Below are 15,809 nucleotides of genomic sequence, written 5' to 3'. Positions count from 1 at the left end.
TGTGTGGTTTAGAGTGGCCCCGAACTACTTCATTGACAAAATCCCACAAGTGCATAGCATAAAATCTGCAGGTTTTAAGAGCTTAGACTTAATTTTGACTGGCAAATACCCTCCAGTTCCTTCTCAGGTATTTACATGCTGATTACAGTCAACATTAAGAAAGTATTTTTTATCCTGGTTTGTATGTTTGTCTGTGTGTGGGTCATTTATTTTTTATGTACAACATATTCTAAACATGTACATATATTACATATTTTAAAGTTGTAACAAAACTAGGCTAACACCATGGTTATTCTAGGTGAAGTCTCACATTTGTCTTAAAGTCTTCAGTAAAGCAAAAATGCTCAAAAACACAGACCAGACAACAAACATGCTTCATTAACTTAACAATATATAGTATATATATGGAGAGAGAGAGAGAGAGAGAGAGAGAGAGAGAGAGAGAGAGAGAGAGAGAGAGAGAGAGAGAGAGAGAGAGAGAGAGAGAGAGAGAGAGAGAGAGAGAGAGAGAGAGAGAGAGAGAGAGAGAGAGAGAGAGAGAGAGAGAGAGAGAGAGAGAGAGAGAGAGACCACTATTTGCCTCACTGATGTTCTTGTAAAGAGGATTTGTCAAGCCCCACTGTATAGGTGTGGAAGTACTGTATACTCACCTAGGGATGTTATCATCCAGAGTAGCACAGCCATAGAGAAAAACAATAATCCCAACCAGGGATGCTGGGATAAGCATCTGTGTGTAAACGCCAAGCCAGGCAAAGTACAGACCAATTTTCTCCCCAAAATATTTCCTAAAAAAAAAAAAGAAAAAAAAAAACCACCATGTAACAAAGAGCACATTTAAACTTACATTAAAATACAATACTTTCACTACAGTATTTTATCTAACGCATGCAGACAGGGTGCAAGTTCAAACTCTTCACCCGTCCCTGTGCCATCTTACGTAACACTCAGTGCAGCATAAGTCCCCCAATTATTCATCACCACTTTATAATGCACCTTGATGGTCTTCTTTACAAGGCTTGCTCAGCTACTAAAATATGTATCAGAGGTAATAAAGCAGCAGGAGTTACAATCAGCTTAGTGGCTGAATCAGACTGATCTTCAGTTTGTGTTCTAAAAAAAGGCTAAGTGCCCTTTGTTTCCTACCTGATCAAATCAATAGGCTGGTACTTGTAAAAGACACTGTAGCTTGCCCATTCTTCATACAAGAGCTAGAAAAATAAATTAAAAAAAACCAGATAAATTAGACATGTTATAATGTAGTAAGCTTCCTTTAATAATGATGTTTCCCCAGGAATCAAACACTACAATTAGACCACTGAATCTTTAGATACAGGGACTGTATGCTATGAATACACAGCATACTGTTTAGGATGGCATTTTAAAGTACTATATGTCTAGTTATGATTTTCATTTCTAATACGGGCTCTCATTGGGTTCTCACACATCACAGAAAAAAGTTACAGATCATGCATTTGATCAACAGACTTAGCAACTTAAAAGTGGAGGATCAAATACCTTCGGACTCTACTTCAACAACAGATGAAAGTTTGTAAATGTCCCTTATCAATCAACCAACAATTCTAATAACAGAGACGGCTATACTGTAAGTGAAGTGCACTGTAAATATAAAAATGATTTCAGTTACTTCCCAGGACGAAAAAGCCAACACAGACAAGTGCACTCTGTTTATATCTGTGGCAGTGTTAATCTGCACAGGGCAGAACAGTACAGTTGTCCGTTTGATATTTCAGAATGCCCCTGCTATTAACACAGGCTAGGAATGTTTCATGATGGATGGAGTTCCCAAGTGCAGAACAGAGAACGTCATGGACAGGACGCCGAGATTGTTTACTGCAGGTCTACCCCAGTGTCTGCACAAAATTCTGTACTGGCCATAAATACAGTATATATGGTTCTGCATTACATCATGTGGACAGGCCAGTATCAATCGCTGGTAGTAATGTGATCTTTACATGTATGCATGTGCTATGGTGAAACTCAAGCCACTCAGATTTCTATTGCAACATCAGAACTAGAAGGTCCCATCCCCTCAGCACTTCCTTCCCTACAGTTGCAGCCGAAGGGTTTTAGGGTTTGTTATACTGACTCAGTCTTAAGGCATAAAGACAATCATTCACAACACTAATCTCCAGAGAGACAGGAGAGTCATTAATTTGCATGAACCGTAACAAAGTCAGCACAGAGGTTTTTATTTTGTTTTCAAAACCGTCCTATTTAATCTAGCCCTGAATTAGAATTTTTGAATGTTTTTGTAATGACCATGTGGGGTTCCAATGGGCCATTACACCCTATGGATCAAGTCACATCTCAAACCGTTATGTCCTGCAATGTTAAGTCTGGATTTCTGCTATCAACTGATACTATCTAACACAATATAAATTATATTTTGGTGAGCTTGGCTTTGACTATGTTGTATATATTTTGAAACATTTCACCGACTTTTGTTGTTTGGTTTTTTTTATAAATGAACCATGAAAACAAATAAAAAAGTAATTCAGTAATTCAGCCTGTTTACTTCCTGTTATGGACATCTTATTTGTCTTTGCTACAGCCAGGCTGCAGTTTACTGTATATCTTTGTTAACAATCTGTTCATTTTGGATGGTGCTGGCTGTGTGGGATTTTGAGTGCCCCTGTGCTGGTCTCACTGGTATTTTATTAGAGGATACAAGCACTGCCAGGACTAACAGCAAAGGATATTCTGCTGCCAAGTATAATGGGAAGTGAACATATACAAATTTATTCCTGTTTTTTATTAAAATATTTCAAAAGAAAACTTGAAGTAGATACAAAACAGATCTGCAAATGGGAGATTTTGATCTTGATCTGAATTTCATTGGAGCTCTTAGGCACTGCTATTCAAGGATTTCTCCCATTAACAAAGTCAAACCTGAAGACATAGGCATGCAATCAGGCTGAAGGAACACAGAAACGGCTTGCTTCCACCGAAAGAGATTTCCTTCACATTTGTAAACACTTGTCCAGCCCCTGTGATTTAAAGCCTGAAGCACTGTGCACAGTGTCCCTTCACCGACTATTCAAAAGGATGTGGGAAATGTCTCAGACACACAAAATCTGCAACATGCCTTAAGCAAGGCACAGCGTGAAAAGTTGAACAGTTTAAAACAAGCGGCCACTCCCAACTCCATACAATCCAAGGACAAAAAGAAAAAAAAAAAAAACATAGTCCAAAAGATAAATGAAGATCAGTACCTTACCTTTCTGTCATTAGCATTTTCATCTTCACAATCACCCTGCAAAGAACAATAAAATGAGTTAATAAGCAAACTGTAATAAACAAAACTATCATACAGTGGCTATAATACCCCTCACACAATGGCAGTAACCAAGTGACATTTCAGGTTCTACAACTATAAATACGCTAAACCAACAGCATTTCAGATCATTGACATTTGACTAGACTACTTCTACGTGTAACTTGCTACAAAACAAAAATCTCAAACCCAAATGAATTCACAAACTAGAAAACCTAAATCACAACACTATACTTACCCATAGAGTCAATTTCCTTTAACTTTAAAATAATTCATTAATTTCTATTTCAAATTAAACATCTGACTGACTGCAGCACTAAACACTGCAAAATAATCAGTAAAGTAACTTACATCATGTAAGGGATAGGCTGCATTATAAACTCCATTGGCAAGCAGGCTGGTAATCCCTGTAGAAAGACAAAAGGATTTGAAACGTTTCTATATAGAGAATTGATAAAAGCTTGATGGTGTATTCAGAAGAGAGTTTCCCCTGTAGCCATGATGCTGCCGGCTACTGTTGGTTACAAATGCCGAGCTTGTATTTCAGAAGGCCAGAAGGATATGATGTTGCACTGAACAGTTCTCAAGTTTGACCCTCGTTTCTACAAGCTTATGCGGTGGGATCTGTTTGTTTTCATTCCACAGTTGATTAATGCGAATGTGAAAAATAAAAAAAGTAAAGCAATCCTGGTTATGTTGACAAAGACAGCAACAGTAAGTGCTGTAATGTGGAGCAGTGTGGAGTAGTGGTTAGGGCTCTGGACTCTTGACCGGAGGGTCATGGGTTCAATCCCCGGTGAGGGACACTGCTGCTGTACCCTTGAGCAAGGTACTTTACCTAGATTGCTCCAGTAAAAACCCAACTGTATAAATGGGTAATTGTATGTAAAAATAATGTGATATCTTGTAAGTCGCCCTGGATAAGGGCGTCTGCTAAGAAATAAATTACTTTACCTAGATTGCTCCAGTAAAAACCCAACTGTATAAATGGGTAATTGTATGTAAAAATAATGTGATATCTTGTAAGTCGCCCTGGATAAGGGCGTCTGCTAAGAAATAAATTATTAATGACGTTCTAAACACAACACGGTGATTGCTAAAAAAAAAAAAAACCCACACACACGTTTGAAAGAGTCTTACCCATGGTGTATTTGGCTTTAGTACAAGTTATCCTCTTCAGTATTTCATAAACCTAACAGAGACAGGGATAAAAGGTGTAGCTTTCATTGGAGGTCACTTCATCCTTTTCATGTAAAGTCTGCTTGTTTTTTTTTGTAAAATATATATTCACAATGAATAATGCAAGATAGTGTATGTTTCGTGGCTACTTTCTAAACCTTGTAACCTGTTTTCTTAAAGGCTAAAAATAACAGAAACTGCTGTATAGACAGAATGCAGAAAACTAGGCTGCAATATCAGAGAAAACAGTGCCTCAGAGGTGAGAGGGGATGTGTCCATTCCAATGGTGTGGCTGCAGAAGAGTTTTGTTGCTGTTCATCTTTTAACATACCCAGCACTGCAGCCCAGTGGGTAACACTATATTAGATGTATCCATATTGACCCCAATACAAATCACAGTAAACTTTGGTAAGGCTTAAATATAACTAACTGGCCTTTATAAGCAATTATTCTTTTACTAATAAAAAACAATTTAAAAAGTCAGAGGGGAGAGTCAAGTGGTTAAGCAACACCGTTTAATTGGGGAAAATACATGTTGATTTCCCTGTTGCACTTCAACCACAAAGTATTGCTTTAGTTATGGGCATGCAGTCCTAGACACTCGATACTTACTATTGTACTTCTTGTTTTACTGTCAAAGAAGGAATCTTTGTCTGATAAATCAAACCTGTGGAAGAAATGAATAATGAGGAATATGGTTAACTTTAACAATTACAGAGCCACAAAGGATGAACGAAAAGATAAGAGCACTACCATAATACTATTAATAAGGTGTTGTTGTGCAAACATGGCCAGGCTAGAAGGCACTTCTAAACCCGGATCCAAGAGTCTCTACATACAGAGGCAAATATACTGACTGCAATCAAACAGAATCCGTGTATAATTCACTTACAAGTGCTGCTTTTCTCTTGAGAAAGGATAGGAGAGGTGCTTCACTGAGGATATTCTTTTTTCTTCCACGTTGGGGTGAAGTGGTTCTGTCATTTTATAAATAAAGGTGTTGATTTTCTCCACAAAGTTATTGCCGTGGTTAACCTCATACACCTGAAAAAAATGCAAAATTATACACACAAAAAAAAAACTAAATTGTATTACAAATACCGTCACCTGGCTTAACATTAAAACCAGAAAGATGCAACCTACCTTTTTGGTTGGCATTTTGAGCTTCATAAACTCTGCCTCTCTACAGAGCACATGCCAAGGAGCGTGAATTTTCACAAATCCTATCCCATAGGTTTTTGTCTGAAAAAAAGAAATTAGATTACTACTGTGTAAGCCATGTTTAATTTGTACTGACGAGTTAGGCTACTGATACTGTAAGATATACATTATTAAATGACAGCTATGTCCTATCTTATCTATTCGGATCACTGCAATAAGCTCCAATTTACTTTATTTTTTGTAATTTATGATTTTCTATACAGCCCTGCAACTAACATACTTGATAACTGTCCCCAACGTCGTCTCAGTTTTTCTTAAAACCTTTCATTGTCATAATGAGGCAGTTCAGTAACTCAAGTGTACTGTACAAAATAAACTCATTTGCACATTCCTGACCTTAACTTGTTTTTAATTCTATTTATTTTTGTAAGCGGTTACTACAACCGAGCAAAACTTTGCTGAAAATAATATTTTCTATCCATGTATTGTTGACTGATGCATTATGGTCTGTTAAAAATGTTCGCTGCACAATCATGTGAAATATATCAAATAAATACCAACTCAATTATACATCAATCGATCAAATCGATTTTGAACCTGACACATACAACAGGAAACTCGGTTGAATTTGTTGGAATTGCAAGTCTAGTTTTAGTACAGTATTCTCCTGGAACTAAGTGTATCAGAGACCTTGTGTAAAGATCACATAGCACAAGAGATTACAGGCAGACATTGTTTTCTTATGCAATTCAATTTAAGAGGTTATTTGTGATGTTGTGACTTGTATTAAAAGAACTCACATGCATTTAAAACCAAGAATGTGCAGAATGGGGAGTGTATAAACACTGCAAACTTAATGTCCTACATTGGATGAGATAATTATGGAATGTTTTGGTAACAGAGCTTGAATTATCTAACCTTTGGTCTTGCGTCTAGAAAATGAATTTATGTTACAGGACAATTATTTTCTGCAATCATTTAATAAATCAGGATAGTTTGTGGAGTACACACTATAGTTTGGACATCAAATAGTCTAAATCTAAAAACAAACATTTAAAGAATCCTAAATACAACCTTTTGAACTCTTAGTTAGATTTTTTTTAGATTAAGTCAATATTACACCAAAACAGTTAATAATGTCAATTTTGGACACAAGAGTTCAATGGTATATAGGCCATTATTAACTCAAAAGGACCACCAATGACTTGCAACATCACAGCTCTCCAAATCATTTCCCACAACTTAACATAACGCTTCGGACTGCTGTTGTAGTGGTACTTGAGTAGAAAATGGCCAATATATAATTCTACATGAACATTACTCAACAGTACATACTGTACTCTACTTGACAGTTTTTGAACAGAGCCAGCTATCAGACAAATCATAAAGTTTGGAACATTAATGAAATATTATTCCATACATGAAATCAAATGAACTTACCATATATTAGTAAAACTGTAAATGTGCTGTTACGCCGTACTTAACACCCGAAATAGCACAGCACTTGCCAAGACTATGACTTTTTCTTCTACAGCAAGAAGAATCTGATTTTTTACATGCGAGATGTATGGAATAATAGGGTTATTCCACCAATACTTTTTTCCCAAAAAAGTGGATCTTGCCCCATGTTCATAAAGGGCCATTCTATTGTATTTTTGCCCCCCCCATCCCATCTTTTTTCAACACTAAAAAATACCATGGAATGACCCAAACATATTTAGTCTTGAATGGGAAACTGTCAGGCCAGGCAGAATAACTAATTTGATATAAACAAACTCAACAAAACTACAAACATTTAACCACAACTACTACTGCCAGGAAGTAATGAATAACAGTAAATATCTCTCTTACCCTGATGTACAATGACACAGCGATACTGTTATTCACCAAAATGACTCAAAATAATGAACATAGAGACACATAAAACCAGATGCTGTTTCCAGGAAAATAGGTACGCGGTTATAAAACGAGATAACCTTTTTGAGAAGGAATGTCTTTCACATTACAATATCTGTGCAAAGAAACCCTTCCATATAATTTAGCCTATAAGGTTACTAAAACAAAAACAAAAAGGTTAATATAAAACAGATTCATCTCTAACTTTTTTTCAGTTATTTAAAAAAACTAGCCACTTGGCCGACATGTCTGCTTGTTTTCTTTAAAGCACTGATATGTAATCTCATTACGTACTCCAGTCATTATTTGAACGAGTCATTTGTTTACACTTGCTAAGAAGAAGAAGAAGAAGGAGAACAACAACAACAAGACACAAAGTAACTGCAATGAAAATGCCCCTCTGATTAAACAAATCGGCTGCAGTCACTTGGCTATGGCAACGGTGATACTCCTACCAGTGTTTGATTCCTCGGACAGCCGTGCTCAGAATCTGTGTCTCTGCAGGACTGCAGAGCCAGAAAGCAAAGTCAGAGATGGAAGTAATAGGAAGAAACAATACAGCAAAACATGTGACAGGTACTGCATAGGAGGGAAACAGTTTTTTTTTTGTTTCTTTTTATGACACATTTTTATACCAAGCAAGAATTACTATTGTGTATTTATAGCTGAAAGCCCCAAATCTCAAACTGCAAAAAAAGAGAAGAAATCAATTCTACATTATTTTAAGACATCTATACAGATCACTCTAATGTACACTATTCAACATTTCAACAGCAGTTGGCAATGGAAGCCAATAGCATCATGTACTGTAAAAACAAAGAGGACAGGTACAGGGTTAGTCACAGAGTAATTTTCAGTTATGAGGAGTCTCAAGTGGAGGAATAAACCAGAGGATGTAATGGAAGCTTTTCAAATTCCTTAAATCCCTGTTGACAAGTTTGCTGACAGCCTGTAGTATGATGGGAATAGATAACAATGTACCTAGTAACAGAATTCCTTCATTCGTATTCCTAATCATATTCGTAACTCCTAATCATACGACATGCCATGCACAGTAGTTGGCTCTTAGTGTGTTAACAGAGTGGCTGTATCTAATAAATAGTTAATACATACCACTGCCTTCATGGTGTCAACATATAATTTACACTTGCCATTACAGCATCTGAACTCATACTTAAAGTAACAGAGTGATCTTGTAAACATCAAATTTCAACAGTTTTTAGTTTGTCTTGTTTGAACCAAAGCCACTCATTACATCTTTACCATGTTATTACAGTCACAAAGACTCATGCTAGTGGGGGCCTGGTCATTTTAACATCCCCAGGGGCACTCCTACCTAGAATTGCAGAGGGTGGGACTGTTCTACACAAAGCACAATAGGCCTTTTCGAACAAATGACTGGGCACTGACAGATATGTTGTTGTGCTTGGCTGCCATAGAGATACAACCCAGTATGAATACATACAGACTCATACAGTCAGACATTCAATGATTCCACACTTGGGAATATTCAGACACGAAAAGACATAGAAGGTGAGCCTAGCTAATACTAATATATATATATATATATATACAGCACAGGCTGCGGTAGCCACACTGTTGTTCTAAATAGTGGCTAAAGTCTTTAAGTTGGACATTATTCCGACAGGGGCATTTATGCAAAAAGGAAACAAAAAACAAACCATCATTAGCAAAGGCAATGCATCCGATTCCAGCCACAAATCAAAGCAATCGCTGTGCTTCGTTGAACTTTTTATGAATGCAAAATGCCATAAAAGAATATGGTCTGGTTAAGCTGTTTACAGCAGCCGTACTTTATAGTCCATTCACTTGGGACATACGGAAATTCCTGGAGTATCCGTTTCTTGAAATATAAAGGCCATTTAAGTTGATTAAACAATCAGGGTTGGCTTTACATCAGCCTCCTTTGTGGTATGCTGGTTACATAATGAATATACCTTTCAAGTTTCCTACACTTCCATGGAAATGATTCCAGATGCTAATTAGTTCAATTAAATCTCTCCTGTAAACAAATTGAATCATATCAACATGAGCTCCAATGACCTGAAGATCTAATATGGAAAGTCTGACTTGAATTAACCTAATTTAAATACAGCTCACAAGATATAAAATTAGGATTAAATCATTAAAATGCTTATATCCCTATTGTGGCAAAGTTAGACAGGAGTTATTATGGGCCGAGAAGCTTTTTATTTTTTTTATTTTTATTTTTTTAAGAAGCTTTTATCCCATGTGATACCATGAAAATGTAGTCCCCGAGTTCAGACTAGCCATATAGAAAAACTACACTTCCCAGAAGTCTTGGCAGTTTCAAAAGAGGGCTCTTAGGAGCAATGTATGCCTCTTTTTGACTGTACAACCGAGCCGTGCCGGGACCATACTGAGCCCTCACGGTGCAGTTAAGGACAGCCTAGGGTGTTTTTCCACTGCAGAGCCAAGCCGTGCTACTGACATCACACGCAACAAAAGACAGTTTTTATTAATAAACTCAGTTTGCCAAAAGATGTGCAAACAAATGGTGAAAATACCTGGGTAAACAGGAGTATTGTCACAATAGTAAGAAAAAAAAATAGCGCTTGACCAGTAGGATTGGAAGACGGCAATTAGTTAGACCCACCCCATTATTTATATCGTTACCATTTAGAAAACAGTTTTCACCAGAGCAAATCTAGCTAAAAATAGCTTTCAAATGTACCCTCTGATCATTATTAACGTTCAACTAAATTAAAAACTGAAACGAGGGCAAAATCTGGCCGTCTAACATACGCTTAAAACTAACCAGTCCAGTGAATCATCTAAGAGTTATTTACAGTACTGGGGTTGTTGCTGTGAGTGAAGATACTGGAATTAGTCTGCAGGTGTTCAATCACAGTTTGTTATTGTTTGAATAAGTTGGCAAAGTGATTTAAAATGTAGAAGTTAAGACCCATGAGGCCTCACTAGCACTCTCACACTAGCATATCTGGTGAACCAGAGTGTAACCATTAAGCTGTCCCCATGCAACACATTTGTTCTAGCGGATGAACGACATACATTTCCAAATCCAGTAGGAAATTCCCAGACATTAAACAATGCTTAACTGATTCCATCACAGTTCCACTGACTGCTTGTAGCCACATAATGTTAGTTTCACATGGAATTGGTCAACATTAGTGTGAAAACTTTCACACCACTCATAAATCTAAAAGAAACAACATTGGGGTTACCTGCCCTAGTGAAGGAAAGATCAAAATGTTGTATCATCATTGGCTGACTAGATGGAAAGCAGATTAGAGATGGGCTTTGAGAGACAGCATGAAAGCTGATGTATAATCCCCGAGCCACTAACTAAAACAAGCCAAGAGGTTGTGGTACTCTGGGACCAAATCACCCGGCGAATGAAATGGTTTTGAACCAAACAGGGAGGATGAAATTGCAGCTGATAACCAAATGATCAATCTTGAGTTTCTACAGTTAAGCTCCAGAGAGTAGCACACCAAGCAATAGAGAATGCCTCTATATACAACACAGGACTCCAGAAATATCTACAGTGCTATACTGTGAACATTAAATCCATAATGTCACTGACATTATGAACCAACTAGTGTGGGGAAATGCTGCTGGCAGGTGACAGTTTTGCCACTATCAGCACTTGGCACAAGCAATAAGATAGTGTTTCATTGTGTCAGAATTTATCTTGTGCCCACACATACAAAGATGCAATTAAATATTAATGCAAACACAGGTTCAGCACATATTATCTGATTAAAATACTCACTGTTTGCATTTGTTGTGTATGGACAAATTTAGTAGAAACATGGATGCCTTAACCATACCTGACCCAACACCCTTTAAATCCGCAAAACTCTTTCTATGTTGTTTTACAATTTGCCTTCTTAATTCTTACCAGACCTGAAATCAACAGGAGAATCTGAAACACACAATATACATTTCCCTGTCTCATTCAGAGAAATAATTCCAGTTTTGCGCCTACATGTTCTAAAGCCATGGAAACTTAATACAAGGAGAAACACGTATCCAAAGATGGCATGGCAGCTGCATTAGAATGTTAAAATTCTGCAAAGTGATTAAAAATCAAGCATATACTGTATTTTTAATCTATTCACATGAAAACATCACACTATTCAGAAATCTGAACAATTTAGTGTAGCCCTGATATTATGAAACAGAGATAAGATTAGCTAATTTAGCTCATGTATCAGCAAGCTATTAAGCACGGGCACTGTATATACAATACATCTTTTGTCTGCTTTTTTTTGTTGTGGTGACAGCAAACAAGCTGACCTCGGCTCAAAGAAAATAATGTGCTGATCATCACCCCATTGCAAAAAAAAAAAAAAAGAGAACCCAAACCAGCTCTAGAGACCGTTCACTTTGTTGGCTCTGGTGGAATTATAAAGGATACATCCCATATTTCTAGAAGTGGTATAAAATGAAAAAAACAAATCATATTTACATCCTCGTCCTTCTCCAGTTCTAGGCCAGCCTCCAAGAGCTTGCCTTCAAACTCTTCCCTGCGGAATCGCTTGTCATCCTCGTGGTAATCTATAATGTGGTCCTGCTCTCCAATCTCAGGGTCGTTTTTGTTGCCAGGTTGAGGCTGGTCTTTCTTGGTGGAACGGTTAGAGGCACTGCCTCCGTGGCGTGTTGGCTGCTTCCTGAAGGCCCCGGATTTCTTGATGTGGTAGGTAAGAATGTAATCCACCCTCCTGCTGCCATCTTGGAAGTACAAGCCTTGTTGGCAGCTGGAGTCCTGTTCAGGAACCACAGAGTTTAAAATCTGTAGGAGGTAGGAGGAGAAAAATAAATTAAATGTAAATCTTACAGAAAAAGTTTGTTAAAGTATTCAAAAATTGTTCCCATTTCTATGTAGGTTTAAATGTAGGTTTCAAAAGGTGTGACTCTGAATTCCACCCTGATTTTTCAACCCAGTAAAACATAGGACTCTGACCATTTTCAGATTTGACAGTTTTCCACAATAAACCGTGTCACATGGCATGCCTGCACTACCTCAGTTTTGACATGGAACTGAACTGTTTTACATTTGCAGCAGAAAACGCATACATTGACCATCAAGAGTTACTGCAGGGTTTAGGTACATTTGATACCAAAGGCAATGCTTTCAAATATCATTATAAGTTTATTAATTTAAGGTTCATAATTCCAAGGCCCAAAAAATAATATTTGGAGGCATTTAAAAAAAAATAACAAAAGCTTATTTTATTTCCAGTTTAGTGGTATTATTATATAAAAGTGGTAGTATTGAAAAACAGATTTGCTTTCTGTAGGAACCAAATAGAGTTCAGTTGCCTTTATTGTTATAATGAGTTTCCTTTATTTATTGAATAATATTATTTCATTCATGTATTTTGTAATGTTCTTCAGAAAACATGGTTAATAAAACTGAGAGAAAGGCTTCTACTGTGCAATAAAGTCAAAGCAGAACGCTTTTCTCAATTGAATTATAGGCCTACAAACTGCTACCCGGCTGAACACTACTAAATTAGATTACACTACTACAGTCCATCACATAAAACACACTGTAAAATGATATTACAAACTAAAAGGGCTTACTTGTTGTTTTAAAAAGTCCAGTATATCAAAGTTTTTATTTTATTTTAACAGAGATATTTTAACCCAGGGTTAACAATTATTTAAGAATTTCACTATTTATAAAAATGAAGTCACAAGGTTCCGTGGCTTTAATGTACAGTTATCAAGTTATAAACAAGTTGGTACATGTCAAGTTATCCAATTACGGTGGCTATCTCGCCCCAGGTGACTGAGCAGTTAACATTTATTATAATGATTGTTGTATTTATCTGCATGCATAGATAGTTTTTACACTTCAGCACAACACAACATAAAAGCTGTCTTTAGCAAAACTCTTATTAAAATTACACAAAACGGTATCTTTAGTGTTTCGTGGTTTATGAATATTATGTTAAAATTGTGCGTGCAGACAGGTCACAAATTGATAAATAATAATACAAAAACACAAATACATGCATGCTTTGTTCAAAAACACAAATACATGCATGCTTTGTCCAAAAACACAAATACATGCATGCTTTGTTCAAAAACACGTTTTTATTAATACCAGTATTATAACGGTGTTGCCATACTTTACAAAGTTAAGCTTAAACTTTTACATGAATTACTTGTATGAAACTTTCCTTGAAAAAAAAAAAAAAAAAAAAAAATCTTTGCGTCTGGACGTTGGATGAACAGAAATCTCAAAGCTTTCAGGTGCCACGGTTGCCATCTTCCCATCATCAGGATGGTATCATTCCTGAAACAGGACCCCTTCTCTGCTCGAGCTCTATGAAATCGTTACCGGGCTCGTGAGATATACACTTGCTACGGCTTGGACTTACTGTACAGTGTGCGTTACTTGAGAAGCCAAGACGGTAAAACTAGGAGCTAATATTAGACAGAAATAAAGTCACAATCTAAACTGTTGAAGAATTCAGTCTCAGTTATTGCCGTACTTTTCCTCCGCCCTGTTATTTAATTTTGCGAGACACAGGTCCGCTCATGTTCCTATGACTTCCAACGTTACACATTCCACCTATGGATTTCACAAGATCCTCAAACCTAATGAAAGCAATATAAAGAGTTGTTTTTTAGGCTACTTTCAAAAATCTAAGTGAATATGAAACCAGTTCATTTTAAGGGTTATTTCCTCAGCTGCTTCCAATACTATGTGTAAACCAGGGGGTTATTGTTTTAGGTATCATATACCTAGTGGAACGTCGCATATCTGACCGTCACATAACCGCCCTGATAAACTAACCGTCTCGCTAAATAAATAAATAAATAAATAAATAAATATTAAAAGTAAGCTACGAGAGTAATGGCATTGGCAGCAAATGCATCTTCTGCGGTAGAAACAGAAATAAAGCTCTATAGCAATCAGCCTTTTGGTGAGTTTCCCTTTAAGAGAGGCGGGCTGTGTGCGTGTGTCAGTCAGCTGCGTGTAGCAGTGATGCTTGAATAAACCAGTTGAGAAAGCTTTTTTGTATGCAATGTGTTTATATGATGAAGCACACGGTTGCAGATTGACAGCGTGCTGTTGTAGCTTTTAAATGCATTTGAATTAAGCAAATAAACGCAATGCTTACCGGTATTCAAACTGAGCTGCTTATCGGCTGTTGGCAATATCGAGAAAGAGCGCAAAGTACCGTGACAGAGATATTAAGAAAGCAGAACCAGGGAGGCAGGGACTTCTAGAGTTAAGAAAGAAGCCATCAGTTGCAGGTTACTGGACATTTACCGTTTGTTTTGTATTTAAAAAAAAAAAAAAAAGCTTTGCGTGGAGATTGCTTACAGCAACACTGTATTTGTAGCCTAATTAATCTTGTTTACATTTGCTTACTTAAACATTTCCCATTATGTAATTATACATTAAAGCAGTTTGCGTGTTGTTTTTGTTCACTAACCTATTTATGGATGTGTAAATGCTTTATCTACAGATGTTCGCAAATCCGATTGCTTCACATATCTGCCAATACCCCAGTCCACAGGGGGTCGGATATGCAACGTTGTACTGTATAATCATTTTTTAAAGTGTGTTCAGTAACTTGTCTTGATTCTACTTGGTTTCCAGTTCTTTAATAAACTAAACGTTTTCTTTTTGGAACAGGTGTCTAGTTTGTTTGATAATAATCTTCCCAATTGAGATTTGTGCCCCAACATGATCCCCTGGTGTGTGGAATCTCAGAACAAAGAGTCCTTATCACTATTGATATTCCCCTTGTTTATCATATTGCACACAATACTGAGTGTAGATTACTTTTTACAACCCAGAAGTCAATATCATACTGGCCATCATAACACAATACTGAAGAATACAGTTGAAGTCATTAAGGCCCATTTTCATCTGACAATAAAAAATAAAATAAACATTAGCTGTACACTGGAGTGGTATGGAAAAGCAATGTGTAAATATACGTGGTCTGAAATGAGGTATAATAAATATCTGTGCAAGATAATTGATAATATAGTATGCTTGTTGGATGCCACATTCAGGTTTGCCTTATAATCCCCGGCACGTCACTTCATTCATAGACTCTCCAATGCCAACAGTATTTTGCTCTCTACAGCCAAGACTAGGTCAGGATGAAACCCAATCTGATCCTTGTTTCACTCATACTTACCACCGTTCTTACTTTCTCCTTTACTTCTGAAGCACTACTGTGTGAACATGGCTTTGAGGAACGCACCACATGCGTTTCCACTTTCTACTATAGGACGA

At 36.9% G+C, this 15,809-nt stretch overlaps 1 protein-coding gene across 6 annotated transcripts in view; it reads right to left on the bottom strand.

The window, feature by feature from the left end:
* LOC117434874 (anoctamin-1-like) overlaps positions 1-15,809 on the bottom strand; it is a 46,192-nt gene that overhangs the window by 20,896 nt on the left and 9,487 nt on the right. For all 6 annotated transcript variants that reach the window (XM_034057551.3, XM_034057550.3, XM_034057552.3 and 3 more), the window contains 9 exons: positions 12,009-12,332; positions 5,618-5,716; positions 5,367-5,518; positions 5,087-5,141; positions 4,436-4,487; positions 3,647-3,702; positions 3,239-3,274; positions 1,144-1,208; positions 651-785 (listed from right to left, as the gene is read on the bottom strand). In XM_034057551.3, coding sequence (XP_033913442.2) covers positions 651-785; positions 1,144-1,208; positions 3,239-3,274; positions 3,647-3,702; positions 4,436-4,487; positions 5,087-5,141; positions 5,367-5,518; positions 5,618-5,716; positions 12,009-12,332 — 974 coding nt within the window. The remainder of the gene's footprint in view (positions 1-650; positions 786-1,143; positions 1,209-3,238; positions 3,275-3,646; positions 3,703-4,435; positions 4,488-5,086; positions 5,142-5,366; positions 5,519-5,617; positions 5,717-12,008; positions 12,333-15,809) is intronic.

The sequence above is a fragment of the Acipenser ruthenus genome, chromosome 28 (genome assembly GCF_902713425.1).
Source record: "Acipenser ruthenus chromosome 28, fAciRut3.2 maternal haplotype, whole genome shotgun sequence".
Taxonomy (NCBI): Eukaryota; Metazoa; Chordata; class Actinopteri; order Acipenseriformes; family Acipenseridae; genus Acipenser; species Acipenser ruthenus.
Note: the sequence above shows the minus strand (reverse complement) of the source record. Positions and strands in the feature narration are given on the sequence as shown.